We start from the raw sequence: 25,309 nt of genomic DNA, 5'->3' as shown, positions 1-25,309 counted from the left end.
ACACATGTTGTTAGGTTCATATCAGTTTTTGTCCAGAATAGTGAGGAATATATTGCAGATTTCCTGCATTATCAATTGAGAATAAGAGACAAACATATCTCAAGCCTATCTTTTAGGTTTTCAACTACCCTAAATTCTGATCAACCCTAGATGAGTCTGCTAAACTGTTCTTGCTTCAGATCATGATGTCCTAAGCAAAGCACTTAACTTGGTCATTAATGCTATGATTGCCACAAAGATAGCATGGTTAATAGGCTGAAATCCAAGAAGGTTACAAGTCAATTAAGTTCTTATTTGAATTGATGCTTTCATCTCCTTGTGGACATTCTCAAATACTCCCCTACATTTTTTATTGAATGAAATAGGAGGATCCTGATCTAGTGGTCTACCATGAAGAAACATGTTCATAATAACTACACAAACATATGACTCATGATCATAATATTTGACTAGTTTCTCACTCTTTCCATTCATGAAGTGTGAAGAAAAAGAAATCTGCAGGAAGGCTTAATCCCATGTAGTTTTGTAGTCGTTGACCTGTCTTGAAGTCAAACAAGTTGCATCTTATTTTTTATTTGATGATGCTGGATATATTCAATCCCCAGTTTTATCCCAAGCTTTGTCAGATATCACACAATCCTCCTAAATTACTCTATTCATTTGGTGGCAAAATCCTACTAAATTACTCAGTTGTGTGAGACCAGCACTCTATTTCTTTTTCCAATAAAATGATTTGCCGCAGATTTCTCTGTAAACAAAATGATCATTTATGTTTTTTATTTTGAACCCAAAAACATCAGTGCCAATGTCAACATACATCATATCAGCAATGACTTGAAGGATCACAATTGCTCAATGAGTTCTTTGGTCATTTGGCGTTGACCATTATAATCTCTTATATAATTAGTCAACCATCTCATGACTAGAAGTTATCATTGAAACTCACTGGATGATTACAAGTTCAATAATGACATCGAAACAAAAACATTGATTGTCTTCGTCGAGTTGGAACCTTGATCACTGTTCTTGATGAATTCTAATGACCATCTTGCAGCAGGAACGAGCTGGTAATTTGTGTTGTCTCATCCAGGCCAGAGCATACGCAAGAGAGATGAACGCAACGCTGTTCTTCTCGAGTGACACACAGCATTAATGTGAACAAGATCTTCAAATTTGTCGCGGCTAAGCTCTTCAACTTGCCATGGGAAGCAGAGAGAAATCTGACCATAGGAGAACCAATCATTGATTTCGAAGTTCTTTTTTACTAGTTTTTAGCTTTCTTTTCACTGCGAGTGCAAGATTGCACATAGTAGCAAGCTGAAAAATAATGGATGATGATCCCTGACATCTGAGACTACCAGTTGGGATCCCACTTGGAATCTCCAATGTCAAGAATAGCAGGTCAAACAACAGAGATTGATAGATTGTCTATAGACGAAAAATGTCTTGATGCAAAGATTTCAAAAGTATTAAAGCTAAGAAATAGAACATAATGATATAATGAAGATGTTGTGGTTGAACAGGACACTCGGGACTCATTTCATGAGGATGTAGCTTCTTTTCTTGCATCAGGAATGCAGCAGAAAGAAGAAGAAAAGAGAAGTTTCCGGCACCGTTTTAAGCAATGATCGATGAACTCTTTGTATAACCAAATGTTCACTCCGATCATGGTTGAAACCAAGAAAACTTGCAATCAGAGTGCTGAAAAGTGTTGCAGTTGGAGAAGAAGATCAACATTCAATGAATTATTCAATTGAGTGCAAAATCTCCACAAGACAATGGTGAATTATCATAGCATTTCTTCTATTCTATGCAATCGTTCATCGCTGCCTTCAACTCGTCATCTCCTTGTCGCTGCATAATCTTTCCCAACCATTTACTCTTATCGTTTCTGCTTCCATCCATGGCTTCCTTCATGTTGGCACTCAACGCAACTCACTCCCATCTGCAGTCAACAGCTACATTTGTTGTGTTCATTTGTTTTCAGAATCCAAGAGAAGCCACTGACGTGTTCGCCGATCTAAAGCTTGCAACTTGATGTTCTATTCCATCTAATCGAGCTCTGAATCATCTTCAACTCCACCCCGACCATTAAGGCAGAGGACCAAGTTCGGTATTTATTTCAAACCTGAAGTTTACTATTCGGAGCCTCTTCTTATTATTCATAATTATAAATAAAAAATTATAAATAGTAATATCTTTCGAACCCTAACCCTAACTTACCGTCCTGGCATATAAAAGGGCCTCGAATGGAGGCGTCGGCTTTTCTTCCTACGCTTCGGAGGCGGCCACCCTAACGCTAACCTGCAGCCATGGTAATGCGGTCGAACTCTTTCTGCTCGATTCTTGTCCTTGTTTCGAAATATTTGATTTCTTGGATCTGTCGGATTAAAGATTGGGCTTTTAATGGTTCAGTGTCCCCATCAGCTACATTTTTTGCTGTGCAAGTATGAGGTTAGAGAGATCTGGATGCCTATGTTTGCTTTCCGCCGCTTAGGCATTCTGGATGAAACAAAGGGCATTCTTTAAGATCCTTTGTTGAACTTTGCAGGGCTAATTGTTTCATGTGTTTAGCACTCTATGCTGTCGCAGTTTTGGAATGCATATCTAATTTGGTTCAAATTCAAAATTACCTATTTTGATACATCTTCTAGTCGATTGAAGTCGTTTTTCTAATTTTCTGAGATCTCACTACTGTGGATGAAGTCGTCGGTCAAAGGTATTCTGAGTGCGAAATCCCTCTCTTGTTCTTTTGCTTTTTCGTGTATCTCAATTGATCTTGGAGAATACCAATTTAAGTAGAGTCAAAATTGAGCCTATTAAGTCATTTTCGGCTCACTCATAATGCGTTCTATATGATTGTTTCCTTTCCCTTTGGGAACCCAAGATTGACCGTGATTCTTCTTTTATCTCATGCCCCTATCTTGAGATGCGTGTCAGGGTAGAGTGAGAAAAGAGTTTAGAACTAGTGTTGAGGTTGGAAATTTCCATGGTTCTTTGTTATTGTAACTTGTGTTCCAGAGCTTTACCTTCCTGGTGTAACAGCCTGCATGCTGCATAACCATAATCGTCGTGAGAGCCTCTGAATTAGAAATGCTTTGTTTTTCATCCAGGTAACATTGTAGGTGTTTGAACTTCTCTTTAGGTGTAGCATTGTGTATATTTTTGGTTTGTGCTATAGATTTGGGGTCTTTTGGATCTCAAGTTTGACTTAATAATATGTCCGTATTGAATGGTTAGTGGTTTTCATATGTGACGAAGAGTTTCATGGTATGGGCACTGTATTTTAGTTATTATAAGATGATTGTGGTTGGAGTTCTGCTAACTTATGGTTTATCTCAAATATAGGTGGTCATTGAACTTCAAGTAGATTTTTGGGTGTTATCATTAGCTGACGCTATTAATGGATGGGATGAGATCAACATTTCTTTTAGCAAAACTTTTCATTTCCTAGCTTTATTTGATTTTTTTCATTTGTTTTAATTCCGTGATGTTGGATGTTGGACTTTTACCATTAATGTTATCATACAGGTGAACGTGCCAAAGACCAAGAAAACGTTCTGTAAGAACAAGGCTTGTAGGAAGCACACGCTTCACAAGGTTACACAGTACAAGAAGGGTAAGGATAGCCTTTCTGTTCAAGGGAAGCGCCGCTATGACAGGAAGCAGTCTGGTTATGGTGGACAGACGAAGCCTGTTTTCCACAAGAAGGTACTACTGTCTGTTCTATGGTGATTAATTGAAATATAATTCTACTGATGCGTGAATTGATATTAGCTACCATTGCAGATCTCCTTGTTGCTTAATTTGCAATAAAAAGTTAGTTTTTGTGTTTTGACTTATCCAAATTAAACTGCACATGATTACTAGATTTCTGAGACACTATTTCAAAGTACTTGCAATGTCTTTTAATGACACTTTAGCTATCTATATTACTGCCATCTGAAAGTTTGTGTAGGTGTATTAAAAGTCATTGTATTTCTCTGCCAGGCAAAAACTACCAAGAAAATCGTGTTGAAGCTTCAATGCCAAAGTTGCAAGCATTATTCGCAGCATCCGATAAAGGTACCAACTGTGATCTTCCACTGCTTCTTTCCTTTTATGAATTTTTATTTGTAACAACTATCATTTTCATTACCTTCACAGAGATGCAAGCACTTTGAGATTGGTGGAGACAAGAAGGGGAAGGGGACCTCTCTCTTCTAATTTGTCTTTGTTGACATTTCAGCATTACATTTTTATGTGTTTATGTGAAATGGTAGCTTGTTCTATGCTGATTTTAGTTTAAACTACTGGAATATCAATGTTGGTTAACTTTTGCATGTGGTTTAAAATGGATAAGCAATATTCATGAAGTTTATTTGTGTATCGAGTGAATTCTTTCTTGTTTTGTATGAGGTCAAATATTTGTTTGAATTAATCCAATTTGATAGCCTTTTCTTAAAGTCATAACATCATATTGTTAGTATAAGTGCTACTTTTATAAGACTAACCATATAGACAAGGCTAGAACGTCGATTCCAAATCCAAACATGGAGGAATGAACATATATTAGCATGGAGGAATGAACTCAAGAAATTATTTACCTTCACAAATTTGATGGTTTCCCTGTAGGATTTGCTGCCAGGCCATTAGCTATACATGATGGCATTGATATGCCTCATATGATTAATTGCATTACAGGATTTTTTTTCACGTTACCCTGCATTTTCTTGTTTTGTATGATTTATGCAATCACCAAGCTACATTGAGGAATAGTCTGTCAACTATACAGACGTTTGTCCTCTTGACTGTGCGAGTCGGCTTGGTCTGTCTTCAAGCTTTGTGGCTTCATCAATCCAGTTGCTTCATCAATCCAGTCGCAACTCAATCGGCCTCAAGGTGCTAGGTTTTCTTGTCCTCGTGCTTGGAGACTTGTACATTATGATATGCATATATCATGAAAAATCATCAGCGATAATGAATTTATATGATTTCATATTAATTATTGATGAGATATTAGCATATATTTAACTTGAACAAATGTCACATAGTGTTGTTGGGGGAAATAGGTCATTGACGTTTTGGTGTCACATAGTGTTGTTTAGGATTGTTAGAGTTGTTTAGGATTGTTAGAAGTGTTTTTGAGGCGGAAACACATTCTTCCTAAAGTATCATTTACATTGAAGATCTAGATCCGAAGGTTTCTTGATCCGATTCTTTAATGTTCAAGTTAATAATTAAATGTATATGAGCATGAACATGAGTAGTGAGAGAATTTCTCTTTCTTTCTTTTTGTTAAAGGCGAGTTTTATACCTAGTCTTAAGGAGTACAAGGAAATTTGTGATTGTCGGAGTACAAGGAAATTTGTGATTGTCTTTCTTATAGATAACGAGAATGAAGCTTGTGGTAAGAAAATTTGCGATTGTATTTCTCCTCGATTAATAGCATCTATACTTAAAAATGACGGGATATATTAATGAGTAATCATCCGACACATCACTTCCAGATGACAGGGGTTGTATATCCTTTTATTTATGAGAAGAAAGGTAATCACAAGCTTTCTTCTTGCTATTTAGGGATATCATTGATGTATTAGTCAACTTGATGTGGTCCTGACCTGTGTGCATATGATTATTCAAAGTATCTCCGAGGTGGAAACAGTGTACTCTCCATGTGTTTCCTGTATGAAGATTGAGATTGAGAGAGGTTTTTTGACTCGTTCCTCCGACACTCAACTTAGTAATATGAGATATATGAGTATGGATGAGTAGTCAAGAGAAGTCTTTTTTTCTTTGTGTTAAAGGTAAGCTTTTATATCTAGTCGTAAAGAGCACCAAAGAAACTTACGATTGTCTTTCTCTTCGTAAATAGTGAGAGTATGCGATTGTCTCTCTTCGTAAATGGTGAGAAGGAAGCTTGAGGTTATCTTTCACATCATTAATTATGAGAAGGAATATTCTTATCCTCTCTTATTGGGTGCCATGTGGAAGTGATGTGTCGAATGATTAGCCGTTAAACCGTATCATTGTCCCCCTACCTCCAAAGTGTGCTTTAGGGCTCTTTTGAGAGGGACTTGAAGTGCGATGTTTAATTCATCATACACATGAGTGTTTAGGATTTCCTCTTACGGGTTGGGTTTTCCCAACGCGTGCGTCTTGAGCACATTTTACATTTTGTCTTCGTTGTTGCATATTTTTCTTCACGTGGGTTGGGTTTTCTCGACTCGTGCGTCTCGAACACATTTGGCTTTACACTTTTGTCGTAGCATATTTCTCTTTACGCAGGTCGAGTTTTCTCTATTAATGCATCTCAGGTGCATTTGGCCTTGTGCCTCTATCATAGCAAATTTTCTTTCATGCATGTTGGGTTTTCTTGACTCACATCTCTCGGGTGCATTTGACCCTTTATTTTTGACATGACGGATTTATTTTGATATGGGTCGGGTTTCTCGAATCATATGCTTTGGGCACATTTGGCCCTATGCTTTCGTCATGAGGGATATATATTAGCACAAGTCAAGTTTCCCAACACACACGCCTCCGTTATGGCGAATATACCTTGGCACAGGTTGAGTTTTTTGACTCACACGCCTCAAGCACATTTGACCCTTCACCTCCATCATGACAAATTTACTTTGGTATTGGTTGGGTTTCTTGACTCGCACATCTCAAACACATTTGGCCTTGTGCCTCCATCGTAGTAGATTTACCTTGGTGCAGGTCAAAATTTTCAACTCACACTCGGGTACATCTAGCCCTACCAAGGTAAATTCGTCACAATGTACGCACAATGTCAAATATGCCCGAGGCTTATGAGTCAAGAAACCCAACCCATGCTAAGGTATATCCACCATGACGTGGGCATATAGCCAAATATGCTATAGGCGTGTGAATTGAAAAACCCAACAAGCACCAAGATATATCTACCACAATGGAGGCAAAGGCTTAAATGTACACGAGGCATGTGAGTCGGAAAACTTGACTTGTGCTAAGGTAAATCTGCCAAGGCGAAGGCATAGGGCCAAATGTGCCCAAGGCGTATGAGTCGGAGAACCCACCTACATCAAGGTAAATCCACCACGACGGAGGCGTAGAACTAGGTGTGCTTGAGGCATGTAAGTTGTGAAACCCGACCCACGCTACGATAAATCTGTCACAGTGGAAGCATAAGGCCAAATGTATCCGATGTGTGTGAGTTGGAAAACTCGATCCGCACCAAGTAAATCCATCACAACAATGGTGCAGGGCCAAATATGCCTGAGGCATATGAGTCAGGAAACTCGACCCGAGCTAAGGTATATTTACCACAACGGAGGTGCATGGCCAAATGTTCCTAGGGCGTGTGAGTTGGGAAACCTAACCAGCGCCAAGTTAAATTTTCCATGGTAGAGTCGTAGGGCCAAATGCACCCGACATGCGTGAGTCTAGAAAACCTTATTCACGTGAAGAAAAATCTCCTATGGCACAAGCGTAAAACCAAATGCACCCGAGATGCGTGAGTTAAGAAATCTCAACCCATTTGAAGGGAAACCCGCTATATGAGAGAAGCAAAACCAAATGTACCCAAAACATATGAGTTGGAAAAACCCGACTTGTGTGAAAAAAAGTCTGTCATAGCAGAGGCACAAGGTAAAGTGTGCCCGTGATGCGTGTATCAAGAAAACTCGACCTACAAGAGAAAATCTTGGACACTCATGTGTCGGATAAATTCAACATCACATTTCAAGTCCTTCTCGAAGGAGTCTCAAAGCACGCCTTCGAGGCAGGATAATGATAGGAGATATAGAGTAATTATTCGACACATCACTATCGTGCCCAATAAGGGAGGATAAGATGAAGCGTCATTCTTATCGTTTATGATGAAAAAGATAATCACAAACTTTTTTCTCATCATTAACGGTGAAAAAGATAATCATAGACTTCTTTTTTATCATTTATGAAGAGAAGAATAATCATTGGTGCAAGCAGCATTTTGGGAGAATGATATTTTAAATATACTTCAAATAATTATATATATATATATATATATATATATATACTTTCGAATAATTTTATTTATATATAGATACTATATTTTTATCAAACAAAGTGTAAAGGTAGGTTGACGGTCTTTTGGATGCCATGGTTGTTATTGATACTCCTCCATATGGTGTGTTGCTTTGCAATGACGTATTGAAGATGTGCTGCCTCCGGTAGGTGGAGTAATGTGCAACCTAAACTTTCTCTTTATTTTCTTTTTCTTTGTCCGTGTCTTTTTTTATTTTCTCTTTTGCTTTTTTGTGTGTTTGTTCCTTTTATTTCTTTTCCTTTTCATTTTTTAATATTCATATATATATATATATATATGTTAAATCTAAGCTATTGTTATTATTAATATATCTTTCTCTTTTTTTTATTCTCTCCTCTTTTTCTTTTCTCTTTATTCTCTCTATTCTCTCTATTTTTTTTGTTTTCCCTTTTCCCTTCCTTGTGCGTTACGTAGATTATGCCGATGCAGCTATATGAGTTGCAGACGTAACACGAAGCCACCATAACCCCAACCTTCTCGTGTGCCTCGTTTCTTGCTTCCGACCATGTTCCCCTGCGGCGGATCCAGCGTCGAAGTAGTGTCTCGGTTGATGAAGCGTTTGGAAGAAGCCAAAGGCCTCGTCCCCGATCCGAATGCTGCTTCTTCCCAGGTTGTTCTTACGAAGATCGACGAGATCAAGGAAAAAATGGAGGAGATGAGAAAAAAGTTGCGGGAATCCAAGGGCAAAGAAGACACCGCCATGGATAGATTTGCAATCGTCGCCAGGCATGTCGACGAGCTGTTGCGGTCGGCAAAGAAGACGTTGGATCCCTCGGAAACAGAGAGCCGACTAAAGTCGAAGCTCGACGAAATCATGAAAAACATCAATTTCAAAATCGAGAAATTAAAGGCGAAGCCAATGGATTCGTCGGGTGAACAGGAATCCAAGGCTGAGGAGGAGGAGGAGGAGGAGGAGGATTTCCCACTGGAGCGGCAGATCCAAGAGAGCTCCGCTTGGGCGCACCTATTGCTTGTGGTCGACAGCTTCGAGACTCAGCTAAAGCTTTGCCTCTTCTGCCTCACCGTCTTCCCGGCGAACGCTGTCCTCAAGAAGAGGCTGCTGATCCACTGGTGGATGGGAGAGGGAATAGTGAAGAGTTCTGAGGAAGGGAAGAAATGCTTCGACCAACTCGTCTCCAAGGGCCTGATCATAACCATTAAGAAGAAGCACTGTGACAAGGTGCACCACTTCAGTATACAGTCGTGGATTCGCAGGCTGTTGATCACCGTCGCCAAGAGCAATGCCTTCCTCGAATTCGACCAGGACGGCCGCCCCAGCAACGACTACTCCAGGAGTCGCCGTGCGTGCTTGCGCCTCGAACAAAACCCCATCGGCGACGATGGGGAACGTCGACTGCTCACCGTCTACAACGTCTACAAGCGCTACGTCGAATTCGAACCCACATGGCTAGTCAACAAGGGCGAGATGACCACAATGCAGCTGGGGCGGTGGAAGGACTCGGACCAGAAGCACCATATCGAGGTCAAGAACGACGAGTTCTTGAAGGGGATCGACCACTGCAAGAGCTTGCGGTACATGAGCCTAAGAGGCGTATCGAGGGTGGAAACGCTTCCCGAGTCCATCGGCAAGCTCACCAAGCTGATGGTGTTGGACCTCCGGGCGTGCCACAATCTGGAGAAGCTGCCGGAGGAGATCGGGTCCGCCAAGAAGCTGCAGTACCTGGACGTGTCGGACTGCTTCCTGCTCGACAAGATGCCCAAGAGCATCGCCAACCTCTCCGATCTGGAAGTGCTCAAGGGGTTTTTACTGATCAGTGGGCCTGATGACAAACATGTTTGTCATCTCCATGAGTTGGCGAAGCTGACCAAGTTGAGGAAGCTCAGCATCAACATAGGCAGTTGGATCGCAGAAAAAGAGCTGGAGAATGTGGGCGAGTTGAAGAAGATCACCACACTCATCATAACATGGGCAGTGGTTACAGAGAAGAAGGAAGACTCTCATTCCACCAGAGGAGCTGAGGCGCCCTCACAGGAGAAGAAACAACAAGGGACTGGTAAGGACTCAGTCAAAGATCTCCCACCGAAGTCCATACAATCATCTGATGCTGCTACTGCTGCTGCTGATGCCGATGCTCATGATGATGGTGAAGATGATGTCATCGAAAAGCGTCAGCTGCCACATCCACCGGAGCAGAAACCATCAACATCCGATGTCCCGTACAAGAACGCCGATCCAAGGATCGAAGACGTTACTTTTGGTACTGATGCCACTACGAAGAAAGTTCAACCAATATCCGACCATGATGCCACTTCGGGAGCGAGGCCACTGACGAAGAAAGAAACCAAGAAGATTGCAGCGGATCGTTCCCTTGATCCCGCTAAGGTTACCCTTCCTAGTACGATAGAGAAGCTGGACCTCCGGTGCTTCACCGAGGAGGAGTTCCCGCAGTGGATTGATCCCCTTAAATTACAAAAGCTGAAGAAACTGTACCTGAGGGGAGGGATGCTCCGAAGTCTTGGAGACGGCCGGGGGTGGAAGGTGGAGGTGCTGCGCCTGAGGTTCCTCAATTATCTGGATCATCCCAGCTGGGAGAAGCTGACAAGTTCGTTCCCCGAGCTCCGAGTCGTGGAGAAATTCAAGTGCGGAAAAGAAAGTTCATCGCACAAGGAATCAAGTTCTTGGCCTTGCAATAAAGAAGGGCTTTGGTGCAAGGAGGATGCCAAAAAGAGTGCTGAGGATGAGCCGAAAGCCATGAACTTGCCGCCACCGGAGACCGATTGATCAGTTGCTGTGCGTGCTCGTATGTGCGGACTTACGCATAATATCTTTTGTCGTGTGTGTGTGCTTTGGGAATTCCATGTTTCCTTTGAGCTATTAATAATAATGTATCAACTGCTTTGCTTTCTGCTTTGATCGCCTTTTTTTTTGCTTTTTTTTTCTTTTCTTCGGTTGACAATTGAGTTTGGGTGGAGTTTGGGTGGAAGTTCGCTTTGTTTGTGTGTGTGTGTGAAACTTACTCGAGATCGTTCTCATTTTCAACCACAAAGAACAATTAATCATGTCAAGTTCTTCGAGAAATTCTAATTTTTTTCTTGAATAACGAGTTATATTTGTACATCTATTCTTTATTTTCGAAAATATATATATTACTTAACAAAATATTCACATTATAAATTAATAAAAATTAAATTCATGATTCTTAAAAGTTATCGTTGCTCTAATAACTATTCATCAGTCCCCATCGTAATTAAGTTAATTTTGAGAAATGATAATCGAGTTTAATTTTCTTGTTTAACCTCGTGAAATCCTTCGTAAGACAAAGGATATAAAGGTTGATTTATAATCTCTTTGACGCTTATGTCAAAGAATGTTTTATATTTACTTTAGTCTATTAAGCTTATAATAAAAGAGAAAAAAAAATATTTATGTAAAGATAAAGGTTTTTATTTTGTATGTTCTCATTTGGAGTTATCGCTTCTCGACAAGAAAATTTTTTCTCCATATGACAATCTAGTCGATGCCATTTTCTCCTCTAGATGACAATCTAGAAGGGGCATTTTTTTTTTTTCCGTGATCTCACATTGACAAAGTGCTATAGGGGTGGCTATCACGGGTTACGCGTTGTGTTAGAAAGGACCTCCTACGGTGATAAAATGATCTTGTGGTGAGATAAGATTGGTTAGCATATTCTAGTACTAAAAGCTAGGTTAGAGTGGTGTACTACTTTCATTTGGATTGTGAAGTTATATCTCAATTTTGTTGTGATATCATGATGCGTAAGTTGTGGTGTTAATATGATGATATTATTGTGATAGAGTTATAATTTTAATGTGGTTTATGAAGGTGCACCTCAATTTTGTTGAGGTAACTTGATGCATTTTGAGATATCAAAAGGAGTGGTGGTGTAAATATAGTTAATGTCAATGCGAAGGAGCTAAGGTGGATACATGTCGATATGTACAAATAATTTTTGGCTCATCAATAACCTTATTCATCAATGACAATGAATTTGCATTGACTTCATTATAATTATCGATAAGATAATATCAACATATATATGAATTACATAACAATCTAGCCAACTTGTAATAAAAGGATTATCATATAATGTATAAGTAGATCAAGGGTGTCATAGATATCCTACTGGATATAGAGTGTATTTGTTTGAAAATATATATTTTTTAAGTATATTTGGAGAAAAGGATTTGAATAGTGTATAATTATAAAATACTTTGAGTGTTTGAAAAATAATAGATGAAAACTATATTTTAAATATGTATTAACATAAGTATTGTTTGATAAAATTATATTTTAAAAATTAATTAAATATTATATGGTTGAGATGACGATATCGTATGTTGGGCTAATTGAGGTAGGAACAGAGTAAGAACTTGCAATATGCCCGTAAGCATCTACATCTAATTGACAAAGCTTAGGAACAGAACAAATAAGTGACTTGAGTGTCCTGTTGGCATTTTTATCAAGGTGGACACATCTACTTATGGGAGGAATGATGGTTGCTCTTTCTAAATAAAAGTGTTGTAGATTAGAGACGATGCCTCCTCGTTGGAGCATTCATTAAAAGGATGGGTAGATAGATATTCCTATAATATCGGGCCTCTTTCTAATACCAAACTTTTATGGGAAAAGGTTATTGACCTCTTAATCACCCCAACTTGGTCAAAACTCATGTGTGCAAAAATATTTGAGATATTCGTGACAAAGGAATTTTATACTTCAAAAAGAATATGAGGCAGCTCTAAGATAGATTCAAGATAGATCCGATGTGACTTTAATGTAAATTTGAGATAGCTTCCGAGTTGGATTCGAGATAACTCCCGAGATTGAAATATTGTGCTCCTTAAAGAATCACCTTGCATGAAGGCCGGTTCCGACCCGATATATATATATATATATATATATATATATATATATATATATATCTCGTGTATTGCTTTATTATTAACTTTCTTGTTTGTATAGTATTGTTAAGGATGTTATTAAAATTAAATTAAATTAAACTTAAAATTAAATTTAAAAAAATTAATTTTGATAACATCCTTAACAATACTACACAAACAAGAAAGTTAATAATAAAATAATACATTATTTATAGTAACTAATTTTATATTAAAAAAATATCGATGATTATATATATATATATATATATATATATATATATATATTCCTGATGCAATCTTGCTGATGCCCATGCCCAGTTCTTTTTTACTCAATGAAATGAACAGTACATCAGAATTTTGATTGAGATATGGTGTGTTGCTTTGCAATGAGAGTATTGAAGAAGATGTGCTGCCTCCAATAGGTGGAGTAATGTGCAACCTAAACTCTCTTTTTTTCTTTTTCTTTTTCTTTGTCCATGCCTTTTTTTTTCTCTTTTGCTTTTTGTGTGTTTGTTCCTTTTATTTCTTTTCTTTTTAATATTTTAATATTCATATATATATATATATATATATATATATATATATATGTTAAATCTAAGCTATTGTTATTATTAAAATCTCTTTCTCTTTTTTTATTCTCCCCTCTTTCTCTTTTCTCTTTATTCTCTCTATTTTTTTTTATATTCCTTTTCTCTTCCTTGTGCCTTACGTAGATTATGCCGATGCAGCTATATGAGTTGCAGACGCAACACGAAGCCACCATAACCCCAACGTTCTCCTGTGCCTCATTTCTTGCTTCCGACCATGTTCCCCTGCGGCGGATCCAGCGTCGAAGTAGTGTCTCGGTTGCTGAAGCGTTTGGAAGAAACCAAAGGCCTCCTCGTCCCCGATCCGAAGGGTGCTTCTTCCCAGGTTGTTGTTACGAAGATCGACGATATCAAGAAAAAAATGGAGGAGCTGAGAAAAGAGTTGCGGGAATCCAAGGGCAAAGAAGACGCCGCCATAAATAAATTTGCACTCGTCGCCAGGCAAGTCGACGAATTGTTGGGACCGGAAATCACCTTCAAGACGTCGAATTCCTCGAAAACAGAGAGCCCACTCGAAAAGCTCGACAAAATCATTGAAATACTCCGGGGTTCAGAGGAGAAGTCAAAGGATTCGTCGGGTGAACAGAAATCCAAGGCTGAGGGGAAGGAGGGCGAGGAAGAAAAAGTGCTCCCACTGGAGTGGCAGATCCAAGAGAGCTCCGCTTGGGAGCACCTTTTGCTTGTGGTCGACAGCTTCGAGACTCAGCTGAAGCATTGCCTCTTCTGCCTCACCGTCTTCCCGGCGAAAGCTATCCTCAAGAAGAGGCTGCTGATCCACTGGTGGATGGGCGAGACAATAGTGACGAGTTCTAGGGAAGGGAAGAAATGCTTCGACCAACTCGTCTCCAAGGGCCTGATCATAACCATCAAGAAGAAGCACTGTGACAAGGTGCACTACTTCAGGATACAGTCGTGGATTCGCAGGCTGTTGATCACCGTCGCCAAGAGCAACGGCTTCCTCGATTTCGACCGGGACGGCCGCCCCAGCAACGACTACTCCTGGAGTCGCCGTGCGTGCTTGCGCCTCGAACAAAACCCCATCGGCGACGATGCGGGACGTCGACTGCTCACCATCTACAACGTCGACAAGCGCTACGTCGACTTCGAACCGACATGGCTGGTCAACAAGTGCGAGATGACCACAATGCAGCTGGGGCGGTGGCAGGACTCGGACCAGAAGAACGATATCGAGGTCAAGAACGAGGAGTTCTTGAAGGGGCTCCATAACTGCAAGAGCTTGCGGTACATGAGCCTCAGAGGCGTATCGAGGGTGGAAACGCTTCCCGACTCCATCGGCAAGCTCACCAAGCTGGTGGTGTTGGACCTCCGGGCGTGCCACAATCTGGAGAAGTTGCCTGAGGCGATCGGTTCCGCCAAGAAGCTGCAGTACCTGGACGTGTCGGAGTGCTTCCGGCTCAACAAGATGCCCAAGAGCATCGCCAACCTCTCCGATCTGGAAGTGCTCAAGGGGTTTTTACTGATCAGTGGGCCTGATGACAAACATGTTTGTCATCTCCATCAGTTGGCCAAGCTGACCAAGTTGAGGAAGCTCAGCATCAACATAGCCAGTCGGATCGCAGAAAAGGAGCTGGAGAATGTGGGCGAGTTGAAGAAGATCACCACCCTCATCATAACATGGGCAGTGGTTACAGAGAAGAAGGAAGACTCTCATTCCACCAGAGGTGATGAGGCGTCCTCACAGGAGAAGAAACAACAAGGGACTGGTAAGGACTCAATCGAAGATCTACCATCGAAGTCCAAACAATCATCCGATGCTGCTACTGCTGCCGCCGATGCCGATGCTCATGATGATGGTGAAGATGATGTCATCGAAAAGCGTCAGCTGCCACATCCACCGGAGCAGAAACCATCAACATCCGATGTCCCGTACAAGAACGCCGATCCAAGGAGCAAAGACGTTACTTTTGGTACTGATGCCACTGCGAAGAAAGTTCAACCAATATCCGACCATGAGGCTCGCCCGACCACCGACGGACAAGCTTCAGGAGTGAAGTTACTGACGAAGAGAGAAACCAAGAAGATTGCAGCGGATCGTTTCCTTGATCCCACTAAGGTTACCCTTCCTAGTACGATAGAGAAGCTGGAACTCCGGTGCTTCACCGAGGAGGAGTTCCCGCAGTGGATTGATCCCAGCAAATTAGAAAACGTGAAGAAACTGTACCTGAGGGGAGGGATGCTCCGAAGTCTAGGATACGGCCGGGGGTGGAAGGTGGAGGTGCTGCGCCTGAGGCTCCTCAATTATCTGGATCATCCCAGCTGGGAGAACCTGACAACTTCGTTCCCAGGGCTCCGATTCGTCGAGAAATTAAACTGTGGGAAAAAAAGTTCATCGCACAAGGAATTAAGTTCTTGGCCTTGCAATAAAGAAGGGCTTTGGTGCACGGAGGATGCCAAAAAGAGTGCTGAGGATGAGCCGAAAGCCATGAACTTGCCGCCACCGGAGACCGATTGATCAGTTGCTGTGCGTGCTCGTATGTGCGGACTTACGCATAATATCTTTTGTCGTGTGTGTGTGCTTTGGGAATTCCATGTTTCCTTTGATTGCCTTTTTCTTTTCCTTTTCTTCGGTTGACAATTGAGTTTGGTTGGAAGTTCGGTTTGTGTGTGTGAAACTTACTCAGAGAGTTCTTCGAGGAAATCTAAATTGTTTCTTGAATAACGAGTTATATTTGTACATCTATTCTTTATTTTCAAAAATATATAGATTACTTAACTGAATAGTCATATTAGAAATTAATAAAAAATAAATACAGGATTCTTAAAAATTATCGTTGTTCTAATAACTGTTCACAAGTTCAATCGTAACTAAAGTTAACTTTGAGAAATGTTATTTTAATCTCGTGAAATCCGATATGAAGGTTGATTTATAATCTCGGTTGACGCTCATAGAAAAGAATATTTTATATTTATTTTAGTTTATTAAACTCATAATAAAAAGAGAAAAAAGAAATATTTATGTAAAGATAAAGGTCTTTCTGTTGCATATTCTCTTTGGAGTTATTCCTTCTCAACAAGGAAGTTTCTTTTCCATATGATAATCTAGTCAAGGCCGCTTTCTCCTCTGGATGACATTCTAGAAATGGTCTTTTTTTTCTTCTCGTGATCTTACATTGACAAAAGGTGTTATAGGGGTGACTATTACGGGTGTAAGCATCGTGGTAGAAAGGATCTCTTACGGCCGTAATAAGATAATCTTATGGTGAGACAAGATCGATTAGTATATTCTAGTACTAGAGGCTAGGTTAGAGTGGTATACTACTTTCATTTGGATTGTAAAATTATATCTCAATTTTGTTGTGATATCATGATGCGTAAGTCGTGGTATCAATATGATGATATTAATGCGAGAGACTCATAATTTTAATGTGGTTTATGAAGGTGCACCTTAATTTTGTTAAGGTAACCTAATGCATTTCGAGCTATCCAAACAAGTGATGGTGTAAATATAGTTAATAGGGAGCTAAGGTGGATATATGTCGACATGCACTAATAATTTTTGTTTCATCAATAATCTTATTCATTAATGATAATGAATTTACATTGACTTCATTATAATTGTTGATAAGATAATATCAACATATGCCTAAATTTCATAACAATCTATCCGAGTCGTATGCTTTCTGTTTTTTATTTATTTATTTATTTATTATATCTTTATAAATTATAAATATATACATAATTACAAATACATACATTATTATTTCTGAAGACCGGCGAGATGATGAATTCTCAAGGATTTGTATTTCTTGAAACACAAGTAGTGGAGCAGCTCGTCAACTTAAGGATTTGTATTTCTTAAGTATATATTTCTTGATTAACGGGACATATACCATCGGATCGTATATACAGTAACTTAGCACAATAGAAAATTATTATGATTCGATTACATGGTAAAATAATTAATATATTAATTTTATTAGGTTTAAATCATTGGTCAAAAATATTTAAATTTAAATTATGATAATACAAATACAAAAATATTTAAGTTTAAATTATGAGAGATATCTGAATTGGATTTGATTCAACCAATTTTTGGCATTATTTAGGAAACAAAAAAATACAAATACCAACGGAAACGCTTCATTTTTGCAGCCTTCAACTAAATGTTGAATGTCACCGAGCATTCTCACTTGTTCTAATTGAAATCCACCTTAACAGGGAAGGAAACGGCGGGTTCATCGTCCCCGACCACGATGGTGTGTTGACCACGAGGCAAGACTTTGTAGGCCGTCTTCTCCACAATGCTCAAGCTCTTGCATACGTCGATCGAAAACTTCACCGAGCTTGAGGCGCCGGCCGGCACGAACACCCGCCGGAACGCGGCAACCTGCTTGATGGGGGCTCCTGCAACACCGGCCGGAGGTTTGGAGTAGACAATCACCACGTGGTTCCCGTCGAACTTGCCCGTGTTCGCCACCTCAACCTCGAAGTTGATTTCATGGTTGCACGCAGTGTCGGCTACGTTGACAGATTGACATGCAGCTCCCGCGTGTTCTTCTTCCAGTGAGGCATTCGGCTTGTATGTCAGCGGCAGACACAGTTGCAGGGGATCAAGCTTGACGACCACGCTGCTCGGCACAGATTTGAGGGTGTAGTTGAACTGCGTGTAGCTGAGGCCATAACCGAAAGGATACACCGTCTGGCCGTCGAAGAACTTGTAGGTCCTTCCAGGGTAACCGAGCTCATCGATCGGGCGTAATGGCATCGATGTCATTGGGAGCAGTTTTGTGTACTCTGACTCGAACCATGTAATGGGCAGTCTTCCACCTACACCGAAAAAAGCAAGAACTGGATGTCAATCCTGTTATGATACATCGTCCCACCATCAAAGATACAATTACCTGGATTGTATCGTCCGTAAACTACATCGGCGATGGCACGGCCTCCTTCGGCACCGGGATAACCTGCCCAGAGAATGGCACTGACCTTGGCGTTATCTCTAGCGATGGATGAGATATCCAACCCCCCTGCAGAGAAGATAACCAAGATTACAGGGCCCTTGGAAGCTTCGGTGACTTCGGTGATGAAGTTAGATTGGCTGTAGGGGATGAAGAGATCGTCCCTGTCGCGGCTCTCGGCCTCCACTTCAAGGCTTATGCCGGCAAAGATGATGGTGGCATCAGCGCGCGCAGCGATCTCCTTCGCACGTTGGTGGGCTTCCTTCTCCCAACACCAGACCGTGCATCCCAGATCGTATTCTACCTTTCCTTCAGCAGAGAAGGCATCGAGAGGGGAAACATAACGGCAAGGCGTACCTGTGGAGAAGAGCAGAGCAGTGTAGTCTGCAACCTACTGTAAACCAAATTAAGAAGGCTTTGAGATGACAGAGACATGAAACCTTCGTAGTTTCCGATCATGGCTTCGGTTGCATTAGTATGAGGACCAACCAAAGCAAGCTTCTTGTACTTGTCTTTGCGCAGTGGCAAGATGTTGTGGTCGTTCTTAAGCAGAACAATTCCCTGTCTCGCTGCATCTGCAGCCAATTCAATGTTGTCTTTTGTGCAGATATCGTCTTCTGCAAGCGACTCATACTTCGGCATGCCGTCGAAGAATCCGAGCCTCATGAGGACAGTGTAGAGATTCTTCAACGCGTTATCGATGTATGACTCCCTCACGATGCCTTGTGCCACAGCAGACTCCGTGAAATTGGAGTAGTAGTCACCACAATCTAAATCCAAACCTAAGCAAACATAGATAGATAGAAGGATCAACAAATAAATCACTAAATCAATTAGTAAAAGCTTAATCCGAGCATGAAATGTGAATCACCAGCACGAAGTGTTTGAGAGACGGCTGCCTCAGGGGTATCACCGAGCCATTTGTGGCCGTGATGCATGACCTCGAGCGAGTCACAGTCAGAGACTATATATCTGAAGAATTTGAAGATCAGAAAGTGAGACTCATACTTACAGGTAATGAAGAAATATAATTGGTTTGTAGATTCTTACCCATGAAGCTTCCAATCGTCCCTTAGGGTTTGGGATAAAAGCTTTGGATCTGCACAAGCAGGGATGCCATTGACACGATTGTAAGAGCACATGACACTGCTAACATCACCTTCCTTCACACACATCTCAAAAGGAAGAAGGAACGTCTCCACCATATCTTGCGCTGCAACCTATATATGAACTTGAAAGAAGAACTCGTTACAGAGAGGTCACTCGATTAAAGTGACAACAAGTGATTGATTGAAGATTACCCTGGCATCAAAATGGTAGCGATCGATGCCAAACCAGTTGTCTACATCATATGCTGCATAGTGTTTGCAGCAAGAAGACACCTTCAATGGCCTGGAATCTGGATTTGCAGCGACTTCATGGCCCTCGACATCTTGCAAGCCTCTGACGAAGTTGGCGGCATATTTACCGACAAGAAAAGGATCTTCTCCTGGTGTCTCGAGAATTCTTCCCCATCGAGGATCCCTAACAACATTGATGTTGGGACTCCAGAAGGTCAAGCCAGCATGCCCTAGATTATGCATTGCTCTCGCTTCCGTAGAAACCACCTGTCAAAGATCATGAGAGACTTATGAGATTGTTGATGTCACGTCATCAGCATCCGAGTTCTTAGAGAAAGAGTACTTAGATCACTGGCCTGGCCAATGGACTTCCACAGGGACTCGTTGAAGGAGGCGGCGGAGACGATGACGGTGGGAAAGCTAGTGGCGGCGGGGACGATGTCGCCAAAGTACGTGGCATGACCCACGTAGGAGACGCCATGGAGCGCCTCGGACCACCAGCTGTAGGGCGGCAGTCCGATCCGCTGCACGCCCCGAGCCTGGTCGCTGATCTGCCCTACCTTCTCCTCCAGCGACAAGCTGCCCACCAGCGACTTCACCCTCTGCTCGTACGAGAGGTTCTTGTTGCAGTAAGCGAAGTCGGTCACTCTGAGACCTAAGTCGGCGAACCTGCGCGAGTCGCAGACATACGAGTAGTTGCGGCCATTGGTCTTGATTGGCCCATACGTCGAACGAGGGGGAAGGCCGGTGCGGTGAGTTCTAAAGTAGGAGTGCAGAGCAGAGTGACCGAGGTGTCTTGAGGTGGCAGAAACAACGAAGACAAAGAGGAGTAAGAGGAGGAAGAGGGAAGAAGAAGAAGAGGCAGCCATGATTGAGATGGAGAGATGAGAAAGGAACTGTTAGCTTGGATTATATAGATGTAAGAGAAGCTTTGTGATACCGAATGAGATTGGATAAGCTTTGTGATTCACGTAGGAAGAGTCCGATCTCCAGAAACATATACGAACACAAAATCTAAAACAGAAATCAATCGACTCGCGTAACCGTCGTTAGTTTCTATATGGATTAACATACGCAGATCTTGCGTGGATATGGATCTCAATCTAAATAAATAATCCCGATCGATCACATTACATCACAACACTCGAATATGGCTAATTCGTACACCAAAACTTATCTTAATGACGCCACAAATCTCACAAAATGATAGTTTGTTTAGGTGAGAGATTGAGAGAAGCAACAGGAGAGGTCCTTTTCAGAATAAATTGGGTGGAGAAGGACACTGGAGAGGCAGCAGCTGCATCAACAGCACCCATGGTTGCAGAGGCATGCAGTGCACTTAACTGTGTCGTCAGAGGTTCACGAGGATTTGTTGAACATGAGAGGGAGCTGATAGCAGCCCCCATGTGAGCAGAGGCATCATCTTCTCTCTCTCCATACGACGAAGAGCTAATGATCATTCATGGCTAGCAGAAGCTTACAACAGAACAACAGAACAGGGGAAAGCTCATCTTTCAGAATCAGTTCATATCAGTCATGTAAGTGTTGGCCATTTAACATCAACATGGTGATCAGGTAGCCAAGCTTCAGTCTTTGTCCAAGTTACTGGAAAGGCTCGAATTGGAAGTCTGTTCATGAATCCAGAAAAGCCTTGAGACAACTTTGAACTGAAAATATCAGTCTTTTATCCATGATTACATATCTATTTCGACAATGAAGTGTAAATGTTTCTGATTTTGCATTATATACTTTAGTTACTTATACACAATCATTTATTCAAGTCCAATCAACTTATACATACTGAGCTTATTATCACGAGAGTGAGTTAGACTTAATGAAATTGATAGATCAGTTATTTATATACGTGAGACTCGTCACATAAGGAGAGAAGATATTTTTAATTACCTATGCGATTATGGGTCGAAGACAGATATATCACTCCCCATCTCATCCCCTCTTTATTTATATTATTATATTATATATAATATTTTTTAATAACATAAATTAAAAATATATTTTAAAAATAGACCTAATAACTATAACTCTAATATTCCAACATTAACCACTAAATCAATCTTGTATTTAATTTTTTTAATATATTTAAAAAAATTATAAATAAAATAATATAAGTAAATAAACTATTTCATCAAAAGTTCAAAAGCCTAATTGAGATTTACTGGTTCAACCTCATTTCATAATTTTTATTTCCCAACCTTCTCACCACCTCATTACCTCGATAATTGATATATACTTAAATTTTAATAATATTATTTATTTTTAAGTTTTATTGCTAGATATTTTATAAATTTTTATATTTATGTAGGATCAGGTAGATATGTGAGTATGAAAATTGAATAAACGATATTAATAAAAATATTAATTTATAAATTTATTTAGATATATTTATATTTATTTGGTTATGGTTATATTTGGATATATTTGGTTTTGTTTATATTTAGATATATTTATATTTGAATATTATTATGATATGTAAGCTTTAAAAATATTATTATTATCTATAAATTCGATATAGTTAATTAATTTGATAATATTTTTATTTTTTAAAAAAGTATATTAATTAAGAGAATATAGAAAATTCATAGATTCCTTATCATCACCCTGTCTTGTCATGAGGTGGGGATGAAGGAATATGGTGAGGATGTGAGATTAGACGAGGAGAGATGGAGATGAAGACGCACTCGATCCTATTGACATTTTAATCTCTTAATCAATGATTTGGACTCAATAAAATTAGCATACCAATTATCATATAAAGTTGAATTATAATAATCATAATATACTAGATAGAAAAAAATGTAAGAAAATACACATGCATGAGAACTTGATAAAATAAGCAAAATAAGAATTACTCAAAGAAACAACAAATATAAACTAAAATTTAATAGAGAATGCACGGGAAAAAAAAAGTTTGTATATTATTTTTTTCTAGGAAATTCAGAGATACAAGAGAATGTATGAGGGCCTTTAAACTAAGTTTAGGTTAACTAAAAATTGAGTTTTGTTTTTGGATTTTATTATTATCATATAGGAAATTATTTAAGTTTTTTTCCATAAACATTGATAAATAGTATCAAACTATCTAAATCTTACGTTTGCCTATTTTATGGAATTTATATTGTATTATTAATTTTCTGAATTATTCTTTTGATATCAGTATCCTCATCTTATAAGCTTCCTAAAGAGGTGTCTCTGTAACTTTGGGGTGTCGTGGAGTCATTTAATCCCCCTTGAATCCCAACTGTAAAAACGGTTCATAACGCTCACAGGGCTGACCAACTCCAAAGCAAATTTCCATGGTCAATGGTAGCAGATACACAAATGGTAAAGAAAGAGAACTGGTGAGTGTTTGGTAGCAGAGTTCTAATGTCAAAGCAGCCCTCTCTCTCTCTCTCTCTCTCTCTGTCTTCATTTGCTTTCTCCTCTCTTTGTTTTCTATATAGACCTCACAGAGCTCTTCTCTCCTGATGCACTACCCACCATATCTCCCACTGCCGAAGATGGAGGAATCAATCAATTCCTCAATGGATAGCGCCTTCTTGTCCAAGGTTGGCTCAGCTTCCTCTGAGGAGAGTGGTTGGACCATGTACTTTGAGGACTTCATGGCTACAGCAGCAGAAAAGGCAGGTGGTGTCTTCTCCTCCGGTGCTGTCAGTGAGCCTTCTGTGGTCTCCGACGCTGCTTCATCTGTTGCGTGGAAGCTGTCGGCCAGCTTTGAAGTGACGGAGGATTACAGAGAGCTGAGCCTGAAGAAGACGAAGGGGAAGAGGCTGGTGGATGATGATTCCTTGGAAGATACAGCCAGTTCACCTGTTAGTAGTCCCAAGGTTAGAATATACATGTTTTCCATCTTATCTTTTGTATGTTGTATTGAGTTATTTCTTTTCTGTGGATTCCTTGCAACAGGTTACTGATTTCAATTACTTGACTAAGAACACAGGCAAGAAGGATGACCACAGGAACACAGCTTAGGTAATGTAACCAATCTGTATCTTTCTTCTATTTGATTTGATTTAAATGTGTTTGATGCAGCTCAACCAGGGTCTTCTGCCTCTGGAATTTGCAGGAGAATGTTGTGAGAGATGGGAATTGTCATGAACTGGAAGAAACTGTGAATGGATCTGAGTTCATAGAGAGAACAAAAGGATGTACAGAGCTGAAGAAAAGAGAGCCTTGTTTAGTTCATTTATCCATGTCAGTAGACTATCTTCTAGAAGAGACTTTTGGTTTAATGAATCTGTTCTACATATGTGCAAATGAATAGATCAAAAAATCTTGTGCAGGTTTTTGTTGATTGGAATTACTTACTAATCACCATGTACAAGCCCATGACTATGCCCTCATTACCTTGTACTCTTCATCTCAATCCAATTGGAGTAAGGTTTGTGTGCTTTGACTTCCTGTTTCAGTCAAAAGCAAAGGAAAAAGAAATCACACATCTTCAACTTGATAATTCATTTGGGTACCAAAGTAGAAGTCAGAATAGGCATGCAACAAATGATCAACTGAAGCCCAAATGCTTAAGGGAAGAATATGAATTGAAACCTACCCATTTGAATAATGAATCATCAGCATGTTCAAAATGTATTCATGCTTGTACACTCTGCAAGCAATCAAGTAGACCACAGTCCAACATCAGGAAACAGCTTCAATCAAGTAGACCATTGCATTTTATTCAGTCATAAAAAATGATTCAAGTATTTTTTGCTAGGCTGATCCTTCTTTAAGCTAAGAAATGAATCATCTATATTTTCCCATATCAAAACACAATCTGAGAAAAAATGAGTTGATTTTAACTACACAAAAGTGGGGAAAGTTGCCAAGTCCCAGTTATCATTAAATCAAGATTACAAGAACAAACAGTTTATAGTTCATGCCCTGCACTGTACCTGACATTCCTCAAGACTTATGTTAATAAATAGTCAGTCAATGACTGCCTGCAATTTCTTAGATTTATGTACTTCCCTGCTCTGTTCATAATTGTTTCTGCAAGTCCTTAAATTGATTACCCATACATTAAAGGAGTACATATTTTCCATAAAGTAAAGGTGTATACAGTATGATTCAATTATGTCTAGAATCGAATCTAGACAAACATCCATCAACAAGCAATCTGGAATAAGACACAAGCCATCCTGTCAGAATATGATAGACATGGACCAATATTTAAAAGATATATGCACCATAAATAAATGTTGGCAACTTGCTGCCCCTGCAACAATAGAAGGAACATCACAATATGGGCAGAAGGAAGAAGAAGAGCATTCCATGTGCTAGTCTTATGGTCAACTACTCAAAAGTCTACACTCTTTTACTGTGATGAAGATGCAGACAAAGACCTCCTAAAGTTTGTCTTCCCACTATCTTTTTTGACTGGAGTTTGAAGAATAAGTATCTGCTACTGTACAGTAAAATGAAAGACAGAAGCAAGGCAGTGAATTATAATCATAAGAGAGAGAGAGAGATAATGGAAGTTGATCTGGAAGGAAAACATGAAGGCTAATTAAATGGAGACATGCATCCACCTTGGTC

At 39.9% G+C, this 25,309-nt stretch overlaps 4 protein-coding genes across 6 annotated transcripts; 3 read left to right on the top strand and 1 right to left on the bottom strand.

Moving 5' to 3' along the window:
- The first annotated feature begins 2,180 nt into the window (after positions 1-2,180).
- Positions 2,181-4,355, top strand: LOC135593752 (large ribosomal subunit protein eL42-like). The gene is made up of 4 exons (XM_065084013.1): positions 2,181-2,315; positions 3,532-3,711; positions 3,991-4,065; positions 4,147-4,355. Exons 1-4 carry the CDS (start codon positions 2,313-2,315, stop codon positions 4,204-4,206), a joined length of 318 nt encoding a protein of 105 aa, XP_064940085.1. The 5' UTR covers positions 2,181-2,312; the 3' UTR covers positions 4,207-4,355.
- A 3,769-nt stretch (positions 4,356-8,124) lies between these two features.
- LOC103998894 (uncharacterized) lies at positions 8,125-11,208 on the top strand. 2 transcript variants are annotated; one of them, XM_065084012.1, is made up of 2 exons: positions 8,125-10,065; positions 10,162-11,208. In XM_065084012.1, exons 1-2 carry the CDS (start codon positions 8,556-8,558, stop codon positions 10,791-10,793), a joined length of 2,142 nt encoding a protein of 713 aa, XP_064940084.1. In that variant the 5' UTR covers positions 8,125-8,555; the 3' UTR covers positions 10,794-11,208. The 2 variants fall into 2 exon arrangements, with proteins under 2 accessions (XP_064940084.1, XP_009418776.3); XM_009420501.3 differs by having other exon boundaries at positions 8,127-11,206.
- Positions 11,209-17,652: 6,444 nt separating this feature from the next.
- LOC135593748 (beta-xylosidase/alpha-L-arabinofuranosidase 2-like) lies at positions 17,653-20,628 on the bottom strand. Its single transcript, XM_065084008.1, has 7 exons — positions 20,103-20,628; positions 19,721-20,010; positions 19,470-19,639; positions 19,291-19,391; positions 18,860-19,201; positions 18,363-18,776; positions 17,653-18,288 (listed from the first exon to the last, which is right to left on the bottom strand). Exons 1-7 carry the CDS (start codon positions 20,626-20,628, stop codon positions 17,657-17,659), a joined length of 2,475 nt encoding a protein of 824 aa, XP_064940080.1. The 3' UTR covers positions 17,653-17,656.
- Positions 20,629-23,187: 2,559 nt separating this feature from the next.
- LOC103998891 (vascular-related unknown protein 4) lies at positions 23,188-24,154 on the top strand. Of its 2 annotated transcripts, none has more exons than XM_018818046.2 (3): positions 23,188-23,589; positions 23,684-23,749; positions 23,844-24,154. In XM_018818046.2, the coding sequence occupies exons 1-2, from the start codon at positions 23,245-23,247 to the stop codon at positions 23,747-23,749; spliced, it is 411 nt and encodes a 136-aa protein (XP_018673591.2). In that variant the 5' UTR covers positions 23,188-23,244; the 3' UTR covers positions 23,844-24,154. The 2 variants fall into 2 exon arrangements, with proteins under 2 accessions (XP_018673591.2, XP_009418774.2); XM_009420499.3 differs by having other exon boundaries at positions 23,188-23,604; positions 23,844-24,149.
- The last annotated feature ends 1,155 nt before the right edge of the window (positions 24,155-25,309 follow it).

This window comes from Musa acuminata, chromosome BXJ1-9 (assembly GCF_036884655.1).
Source record: "Musa acuminata AAA Group cultivar baxijiao chromosome BXJ1-9, Cavendish_Baxijiao_AAA, whole genome shotgun sequence".
NCBI lineage: Eukaryota > Viridiplantae > Streptophyta > Magnoliopsida > Zingiberales > Musaceae > Musa > Musa acuminata.
The sequence above is the reverse complement of the archived record's forward strand: the minus strand, read 5'-3'. Positions and strand labels throughout refer to the sequence as shown.